At 48.8% G+C, this 10,215-nt stretch overlaps 1 protein-coding gene across 1 annotated transcript; it reads left to right on the top strand.

The window, feature by feature from the left end:
• Positions 1 to 7,911: 7,911 nt before the first annotated feature.
• LOC311156966 (uncharacterized protein) lies at positions 7,912 to 9,063 on the top strand (the record flags this gene model as incomplete). Its single annotated transcript, XM_084211310.1, has 1 exon — positions 7,912 to 9,063. One exon carries the CDS (start codon positions 7,912 to 7,914, stop codon positions 9,061 to 9,063), a length of 1,152 nt encoding a protein of 383 aa, XP_084067436.1.
• Between the last annotated feature and the right edge of the window lie 1,152 nt (positions 9,064 to 10,215).

Here is a 10,215-nt window from a genome sequence, read left to right as displayed (position 1 = left end):
CGAGTTTTGATTGGCAGCTGCACACACAAGTTTGTCCCCAGACTTGCTGAAGCTGTGTGATGCTTTTGGAAGGGATAATAAAAAAATCCTAAAATGGGATTATCAGCGAGGGATTGGGATGAGGGGCGGGAAAAGGAGCTGTACCCCAAACCTGGGCATTCCTTACCCTGCTGTAGCTGCATGTCCATGACTGTCCCCTGGAATCTGAGCAGTCTGTGGGCATTGGAGTGTTTAATTTAAATTTAACACTGGCAGGAGCGTTTTGGGGCAGGCTTGAGCAGCTGGGCTCGAACACACAGCAGTCACGGGGCACTTTTATTCCTTTTGGGGCTTTTTATGCCCTCACAAGGTGTGTGCCATGACTTTGGGGCTGCATCAGTGTGACAGGGGACAGCGACGGTGCCAACATGTCACTCACGGTGGGGGTGGGTGAGGGGGTGGTCCCTGCCGGTGCCAGTCACATTCGGGGTGTGACAGGGGCAGTCCCTGCTGGTGTCACTCACACTGGGGGGGGCGATGTGGGCAGCGCTGTTGGCACTGGGGGGGTGACAGGGGCGGTCCCCAGCTCTGACTGTCACACTAGGGGGGTGACAGGGGCGGTCCCCAGCTCTGACTGTCACACTGGGGGGGTGACAGGGACAGTCCCCAGCTCTGACTGTCACACTGGGGGGGTGACAGGGGAGGTTCTTGCCCGTGTCAGTCACACTGGAGGTGGGACAAAGGATGTCCCTGTCGCTGTCAGTCACACTGGAGGTGTCAGAGGGGATGTCCCTGTCCCTGTCAGTCATACTGGAGGTGTGACAAGGGATGTCCCTGTCGCTGTCAGTCACACTGGAGGTGTGACAAGGGATGTCCCTGTCCCTGTCAGTCATACTGGAGGTGTGACAAGGGATGTCCCTGTCGCTGTCAGTCACACTGGAGGTGTGACAAGGGATGTCCCTGCACCTGTCAGTCATACTGGAGGTGTGACAAGGGATGTCCCTGTCCCTGTCAATCACACTGGAGGTGTGACAAGGGATGTCCCTGTCGCTGTCAGTCACACTGGAGGTGGGACAGGATTGGTCCCTGGTGGTGTCAGTCACACTGGAGGTGGGACAAAGGATGTCCTTGTCCCTGTCAGTCACACTGGGGGCGTGACAGGGGAGGTTTCTGTCCGTGTCAGTCACACCGGGGCTGTGACAAAGGACGTCCCTGGAAGTGTCAGTCAGTTTGGAGGTGTGACAGGGGCTGAACCCTGGGTGTGGCTGTCACAGGGGGTGTGACAGGGGCAGAACCCCGGCTCTGGCTGTCACAGGGGGTGTGACAGGGGCAGATCCCCGGCTCTGTCTGTCACAGGGGGTGTGACAGGGGCAGATCCCCGGCTCTGGCTGTCACAGGGGGTGTGACAGGGGCTGATCCCCGGCTCTGGCTGTCACAGGGGGTGTGACAGGGGCTGATCCCAGCCCTTGGAGCTGCAGCTCTGGGAGGAGCGAAGGGCGAGGGTGGGACAGGCTGGGGAAGTCCCTCCGGCCGGGTTTTGGGTGGCACAGGCTGGGGATGTCCCTCCGGCCGAGTTTTTGGGGTGGAGCTGCCCGGTCAGTTTCGTTTTAAATTCCAGAATTGTTCGGGTTGGAAGAGACCACTCTGGATCATCTTACCTCGCCTCTCTGCTCGAGCAGGGGCATGAAAAAGAGGAAGAAAAAGAACTGGCCCGAGAGTTTGTGATTTCCTGGGACACCACTAAAAGCTTTTCATATAAACTTCATGAAGAGCTGCAGTAAAAATCCTTAGTTATTGAACAGATTATTAAATGCTGTCCTGAGCCAATCTAGGAATTCTGCTAGAACAAGAAACCAAAAAGTGCAGAGCCCAAGTAGAGATTTCCCCTTTAACTCCTTAGCAAGCTCATGGATGCATTTTTGGCGTTTCCAGACCCCAGATCAGAGTTGCAGCTCCTGCAAACCCCCAGCCAGGAGCCCACAGATGAGCATGTTCTTGCACAGGCACCTTTCATGCAGCACTAGAAGAGCCTGGTTATTCTCTTTACAGCCCTGGATCTCCAGCCAGGTATTTGCAGAATGAGACAGCAGTTTTTGCCTAGAAATTTGCTGAGTCTCCATCAATATGTGCAGAGGAAAATGCAAGTTTGGGAAGATAAAGCATGCCAGGAAGTTATTCCTCAACCAGCCTGCTTCTTACAGCCCTTGTTCGGTTTGTTCCTGTTAATTTTTCCATGCTCTTTACAGCCTGATTCTGGATTTTGGACCTCTGTCTGGATTTTGGTGTATGTGGGAAATGGATTTGTAGAAAATTCTCAAAAAAACCTGACAGAAAGTTGACAGAGTGTGCATCTGTATGCAAACATTGAGATAAGAAATGCTGACTTAGAAATGCCACAGAACAAGACAGATATTCTTGAGAGAGAAATTAAACTCGAAAGTTTCAAAAGATAGCCTTACCAAATAAGACCAAATACTTTAGAAAAATAAAACTATAAAAATACATTCTAGTAAGACCCACAGAGAGTAATTTTAGATTATGAGCTTTAAAGCATTTACAACACAGGGTAACAAAAGCTAATAAGCCAAAAAGCACTTACAGTATCTTATAATTAAGAAACAGTTGGCTTCTGATTATAATAGTGTAAATTATAACATCTATATTCTCTCACCCTTCACATGAAACTAAGAATAGAATCATAGTTTTTAAAACACCTGTCAGTTACCCCATCTCTGAGTCAGAAAAAAGCTTTATCCAACAGGTGTTGTCAGAAATTGGGTTTTTCTGGGTTTCTTCTGAATGCCTCATTCATGAGATGCCAGTTCACTGGACCCAAAGATGTGGAAGATCTTGGCAAACATCAGGAAAATGTGTGTTAGGGTAACAGGATAGAGTGAAACAATTCCCTGCACCAGAGATCCTGAACCTTCTTTTAATTGAACTCTTAGGGTCCTGTGTGGGTGTCCTTTCAAAATTCAGTGTCCCCAAAAGACACTGAAGGTTTAAGTTCAGTGGGCTGAAGGGGGTCCAGCTTCCCCCTGAGGAGTTAAAAGCTCAAACTTCAGCCAAATATCAGTGAAATCCTTCTGGATTCAGCTCCTTCTTAGAAGAAACATTGCTTAAGATTTTTTTTTCCTGCTTTACATAGAAAAGTCCGAAGCTCTCAGATGTTTCAAGTGTTTATGGCGGTCCTAAAAAAGAGTAGCCAGATGTCAGAAAACTCTATGGCCCATAAAAAAATTCAAATTTGATGGAATGTGATGTTAAACCCTTCACAAAATATATTAAGCTCCCATTGTGACAGCAATGTGAACCATGAGTTCACACATTTTAGTGAATTTAACAGAAAATTTGAATGAAGAAATTACTCCAGAGTAGATCTAACTGGAAAATACATTACAGATCCTCATCTGTCCTGACAGACTCTTCACATTTAACACACATAAAAGTGAGGTAGCATAAATAAAAAGGATTTGGCATCCATAAATGTGTGTGTTGGGAAAAGGAATGTAGGGCAGGCACAAAACATCAATAATGTAATTTTAATAGGAATCATATATTGCAAGGAAGTGGGTGATTCAATTAGTTTTCAGCCTTCTTCCTTGAGGATTGCAAGTGATTTTTGTGTGTGTGTGTGCTGGAAGAACTCATCAAGGCTGATGGGAAAGGCTTAGAATGCAGAGTTTAATGAAATCATGGGCTCCTAGATGCAACATGTGAAAGAGAAAGCAGAAAACATTTAAATATCTCGGCATTAGGAGGAAAAAATCAAAATATGTGGAAGTTGATAGAGCTAAGTGTGTTTGTCTGAGGACCAGCTGAGCAAGATCTCTGAATTTTGTTGTTATTTTATGCTAAAAGGGAAACACTGGCAGAGTGCTCTGTGTTGTCAAAGCCAGAAGGGAAGTTTGGGGCTGTGCTGATGGATTTGGTGAGTGTGTGGACACTTTCCCAGTCGGGCTGTGGGGTGTGTCCATGCTGGTTTTGTTGCCCTGCACAGAATCCCTTCTCTGTCTCATCTCAGCCCAACAACAGCCCGGGGTCTTTGATCTCACCCACGAGGCATCATTTGCAGCGCTCTGCGTTATTTATCACCACTGAAGTATTTTCAATTAAACTGACAGATTAAATACTAACTTTGCCTGGCAGATAATGAAATTCTTGCTTCTTTCCCGGGGAAGATGACGTGAAAGAAGCCAGACACGGCTGGGCACAGGAATTTGCACTGCCTGAGAGTTTCCACATTTCCTAACAAGTGAGCACTGTGTGATACCACAGGTGGGAGGCAGGCTTGCTTCCTGCTGCTGACAGTTGTCACAAAGGTGAGGAACACCCAGGTGATCCCACAGAAGCCTCACAAAGAGTGGGAAGCTGGAGCTGATGGAAGATTCCTCGCCACCTTCCAGCCTTAGGTGCACCCTGTGAGACCTTCAGTCCAACAGGAAACCCATATGGAGCTGCAGTGCCAAGAAGAGGAGACCTAAAAATTTCCTACCAAAAGTGTGATTGAATCAACCCACCAGCCCTGACCTGCAGCGTGGAGATGGATGCTGAGGATTCTTTTCCTCTGAACACTCTGAGGAACCTCAAGGGAGGATAAGTGGGGATGAGGAAAATATCATTTTTATTGATGCTTTTGAGGAGGAGCACATGGAGATGCTTTGGCCTTTTCCTCCATGATCCCTCGGAGGAAGGACACTGCTGGCACTACACCGTTCCTTGGTGGCTGTGATAAACCACAATTTGGAATTTTTAAAAATTCATCATCATTGCCCCACACAAACGTGCTTGGCTGTGGGGATGTGGGTGCAGGTGCTTATGTATTCCTGGAGTTTTCCATATGAAAAAAGGGAGGGGGTGTGTGTTTGTCTTCTGTGAGGGATGTGTGATTCTGTGCATCCTGAGTTTAGGTGGGAGATAGCCTTTACCCTACCCAGCTAAGTAAGACACATCTAAACATTCAAATTCTGGAAAAAAAAATACAGTAAAAATAACAGAAATCTTCTGAGCTGTTTTGTTTTTTCCCTAGTTTGGGAAAGCTGGAATGACAGTTCATCCCCTGCAAGGTTTGCCATTCCAAGCAGAGTGTGGGCTCCTCATGGATTCAAGGACTGTCATTAAAGGATTATTGCAAACTTAGGTTTGAAGTGCCTCATCTGAAGGAACTGAACTGCCACTTACTCTGCTCTCAGAAGGAACTTGCTTTTCCTTCTGAGAGTAGGAAGGAAGTACAATTATCTTCCTCACCCTCAACTCCCAGCAGAGCAGTTTCTGGTTTCATGTCTATTTTTAGCAAGATCTGTGCAATCAAAAAAATAATAGAGAGCTTGGAGCATTCTTCTATACCATATCTGCATGCTGGCAATGTACACTCTTGTTCACTTGTCATTTCAGTTCTGTATTTGCTGCTAATTGTGGAGCCCATTTCCCAAAGCTGGAGGAGTTTTGCTAGGAAAAGGCAGTGCAAAGCTGGGTTTGCTCTGGTTGTTTTTCCCAGAGCTGGGTTTAAAGCTGGAGCAATCTCCATGAGATTGCACAGAGATGTTGGAGAGTGGTTTCAGCTGTGGACCATGATCCTGCTGTGGCTTTGGCATGGTTGGGCAAAGGAGTTCTCAAGGAGCTGGTGTCACTGTGAAAGGCCCTGGTGAGGCATCGCTAAAGATGCTGTATTTCCTTTTGGATGCAAAGACTTTTCTAGTAGGAAATGGGACACAATCCTAGGAGGTGGATTGATCCTTCCTGACAGGGGCAGAGCAGCTTTTTTCTAACAAGGCAGGGCCTGAGAGGGAATCAATCCCTTCCACAGTCCTGCAGGAAGATGGATGCACAGTAATTGCCATGGTGGGGGGCACAGGGGGACACTCTATGAATTGCTGTGAGCTGGAGCTGAGGGACAGGAAGGGCACTGAACCTGTTGGGGTGAGTCCAGAGGAGGGCACCAAGGTGACCAGAGGGACAGAACACCTCTGCTTTGATGAAAGGCCAAGAGAATTGGGAGTGTTCACCTACAAGAAAGATGGGGCAAGACTATTTGCAAGAGTTGGGGTGACAGGACAAGGGAGAACGGGTTCAAATTGAAAGAGAGTAGTTTTAGATTAGATATTGGGGGTATTTTTTTTCCCTGGGAGGATGGTGAGGCCCTGGCACAGGCTGCCCAGAGAAGCTGGGGCAGCCCCTGGATCCCTGGAAGTGTCCAAGGCCAGACTGGATGGGGCTCGGAGCAACCCGGTCTAGAGGAAGGTGTCCCTGCCAGAGCCATGGGGCTGGAACGAGACGACATTCGAGGTCCCTTCCAAGCCATACCATTCCATGAATCCATGAACAGGCTCCTGGAGCACCGGGATTCCCCGAGCCGGGGCGGTGGGAAGGGCCCGGCCGCGGAGCCGGGCGGGGAGCGGTGACCGGGGAGGGGACGCGGTGGCCGGGGAGGGGACGCAGTGGCCGGGGAGGGGACGCGGTGTCCGGTCCCGCCCCGCTGCTGGCAGCTCCAGCACGGCCGAGCCGCCACTGCGCCGGTGCCGCTGCCGCGGGCTCCGCGCCGGCGCGGGGGATGCGCGGGGGATGCGCGGGGGATGCGCGGGGCCGCACCGGGACCCGCAGCGCCCAGGTAGGGCCAGGGAACAGGGAACGGGCACCCGGGAAAAGCTGGGGGGCTTGTGTTGCCTGGAAAAAAAAAAATCTTCTTTTTTAATATATATACATATGTATGTGTATGTATTTATTGTTGGTATTACTGTTTTTCAGCCCACGCCGTGGTCTCCACACGCCCCTTCTGCAGGAAATGGGTAGCCGTGGTTCTGGAGTTCTCTTAAGCCCAGCAGCGCCAGCATCCCTTGGAAAGTTTTCCCGCCCCAAAGGCATCGGCAGCTCAGCAGGAGGGCAGGAGGTGAGGAATACTCCTGTTAGCAGCTCCGTAGGAAATTGTCGGGAATGGCTGGAGTGGGGGTGAGTCGAGCCACGCTGTTCCAGGCAGTGACTAATGAGGACTAATCCAGATTGTTTTCTATGTCTGCAGCAGAAGAAAGCGTGGCTTGTGCTGCTGATGGAGCCAGCCTTTCTGGAATGTGAATAAGAGCTTTCACTTAATGCACATCGCTGTACTGCCTTGATCACTGCACTTGATAAGCCTGCTGAAACGAAATAGGCAAGTTTTACATTTTTGTACATGTGGAAATACAGAAATATTTATGTTTTTACATATATGTGTTCATTAATATGTATAATTATATTCAGATGTCTTAGCCCACCTTCCAGTACTTAAGGGATTTTACAGAAAAGATGGAGAACAACATTTTACACAGATAGAACCAAGGGAAACGCTTTTAAACTAAAAGAGAAGAGATTTAAATTAGTTATTAGGAAGAAATTCTTTACTGTGAAGGTGGTGAGGACCTGGCACAGGGTGCCCAGTGAAGCTGTGGGAGTGTTTAAGGCCAGTTTGGATGGGGCTCAGAGCAGGCTGGTCTAGTGGAAGGTGTCCTGCCCGTGGCAGGGGGTTGGAACAAGATGGTCTTTACATTCCCTGCCAACCCAAACCATTCTGGGATTCTGTAATTTCTCATCTTTAGGAAAATTTGAAATCGGAATTATCAATTTATATTTGGTAGTGAAGGCTGGTTGATGATAGTGGATTTAACTTTATTGAACATTGTCTGTGTTTCATGTGCTGAATGTGTATTTTCTACATATCTAATAGCAGATGATTCTGTTTCTTCTGCATATCTAATCGTCTGTCCCATTCTTTGAATCAGAAAAATACCTTCACTGTTCTAAATTTATAATAGCAGAAGAATCACTGATGAAACAGGTGGTTTATTTTCTAGGGAGGACTGTCAGAAGAGCTGAGAAGGGATTTACCATGAAGGACACAAAGTTCTGGGTGATGATGAGCTAGAGTTTTAACTTAGAATAACACAGTGTTTGCATCACAGGATGGATGTGAGTGAGAATAACATTTGTGACACGGGGGGTGAGCATTCAAATTATCCCAGAAAGGCCACAAAGCAGGTGGGCCACAGCTGTAGGTCACAGAGGGAGGTGGACATGAGTTACTCCTGCAGTCCTCCTGGAAACTCTGCTGGACCCGGAGGAAAGCAGGAGCTTCCTGCAGACCTGCAGTGTGGAGACAAAGAAACCTGTGACACCTACTGCCAGAAACAGGGTGAGAGCCCAGCTGGGGAGTTTCCTCCCTCCAGCACCAGCTCCCACCTGCAGAGAGACGAGGATTTAGATCACTGTTCCTCTGAGCAGCCCAGGAAACCACGGATGATAACGAAACTCCGTGAGGACAACGGCAGCGCCGCTCTTGGAGATGTGCTTGGTGAGGAGCTGGAGCCCGTCCCCGAGGAAGCTCTGCCCTACCGGTGCAAGAAGTGTGGCTCCTCCTTCCGCGGCGTCAGCGAGCTGCAGGAGCACAGGCGGGCTCACCTGCTGGAGAACTCCTACCGCTGTCCCATCTGCGCCAAAGGCTTCTCCCGCGCCGCCAACCTGCGCATGCACAAGCTCATCCATTCCAGCGAGAGGCCGCACAAGTGCCCCGAGTGTGACAAGGGCTTCATCCGCACGGCCGACGTCTGGAGGCACCTGCGCAACGTGCACAAGATCGAGCGCTCCATGGTGATCCTGGCCAACGGCATGGCCAGGAACCCCTGGTCCGTGGTGCACCACAGCCAGCAGCACAATGCTGAGTGCCCAGATCAGGCTTGTCCTGCAAACCCAAAGTCTCAGGAGGATGACTTCAAACCTTACGCCTGCCCGACGTGTGGTAAAGGTTTCGATAAGCCCAACCTGCTGTCCAAGCACAAGGTGATCCACCGGGAGGACAAGCCCTACAAGTGTCAGGAGTGTGGCATGGCGTTTGTGCAGCTGCTCAGGCTCAAGAGACACCAGCAGACTCACTCTGGGGCACGGCCCTTCTACTGCGAGGAGTGTGGAGGGACCTTCACCCGGCTGGCGTCGCTGCAGCGCCATCACCGCATCCACACCGGAGAGAAGCCCTACTCCTGTAATTTCTGTGGGCATTCCTTCACCGAGTCAGGGACCCTACGGAGGCACGAGCGCACACACAAGTTGGACAAACCTTAATTTGGGGTCTCTGTGGTTGCTCTGTACCTGAATGAGGTCTGCAAAAGCACCCTGTGGTGTGTGCTCTGCCCAGTCCAGACCCACTGCGCAACAGTGGCTGCCGCAGCAATGCTGCATCACAGGGAGCTCTGGAACTTATACTGGGAAGGATTGCACTGCCTGGCTTTAAACTGCTTTGTATGAGAAAATAACCTAATTACCCCTGAGTAATGAAATGGGAGACTTGAGGAGACTGAAACCACTCACATGTGCTTGCTCTGTCTCTGTTTGCTGGGCTGGCGATGCATCCGCTCGATCTTTGTGCAGGATCTGCAAGCAGAGGCTGGGAGAATTCACTGGATAAATTGGCCCTGCCTTCATGAGTGTGATGGCTGTCTGATACTGGGTTTGGAGATCTGTTAACTCACTAAGTTAGAACACTCCCTCTATCCCTTCTTTCCTTGTATTTTGCTGAGTTTTTCTTTCTGTTACACTTCTTTTTATTTGGAAGGGCGAGTATCATGTTGGTTATTAAAAAAAAAGACAAACTCCACTTACAAACCAGTACCTTAATAAACACAACAGTTACCAGCTGTATTTCAGAATGTTTGTATACTTTATGCTCTTTTGAGTGATGGGTTAATAATGGGGAAAGCTTTATTTTGGCTATGGTGGTGCATGCATGCTCTTGGGGTGACACTTGTGTCTCTGACGGAAACATGTACACTGAATCTAACCAGCTGAGTATTGTGGAAGGAAATGTTTGAGAACACAAAATTCAAAGAGCAAAAGACCAAATTGAAGCCACTTTTGCTACTCATTGCACAGGAACCTTCTTCATTTAAATGTTTTCACACATAGGAAAGCTTCCTATAACAAAAGCAAGGTCTGTGGTGTGTCCAAGCATTGCCCAAAGTGTCTGTTAGACTCTGCACTTTGATTTAGATTCAAATGGTTAGAGAAGAAAAATTTCCTTAGAAATTAGCCTGGCAGACTTGGGGAGGTAATGACAAATCCTCCAAGGCTGTAACTGCCAAGAGGTGTGTAATGCCTCAGTGTCAGCAATGGGGCTTTAACTTTGAAACTTAATAATGACTTTAAATCTGCTCTTAACCACTGTGGTAGAAGCATCCAGTTTGTCCTGAAGTTGCAGCCTGAATTTCTTTTCTGTGT

This window comes from Fringilla coelebs (genome assembly GCF_963513975.1).
Source record: "Fringilla coelebs genome assembly, chromosome: 9".
NCBI lineage: Eukaryota > Metazoa > Chordata > Aves > Passeriformes > Fringillidae > Fringilla > Fringilla coelebs.
Note: the sequence above shows the minus strand (reverse complement) of the source record. Positions and strands in the feature narration are given on the sequence as shown.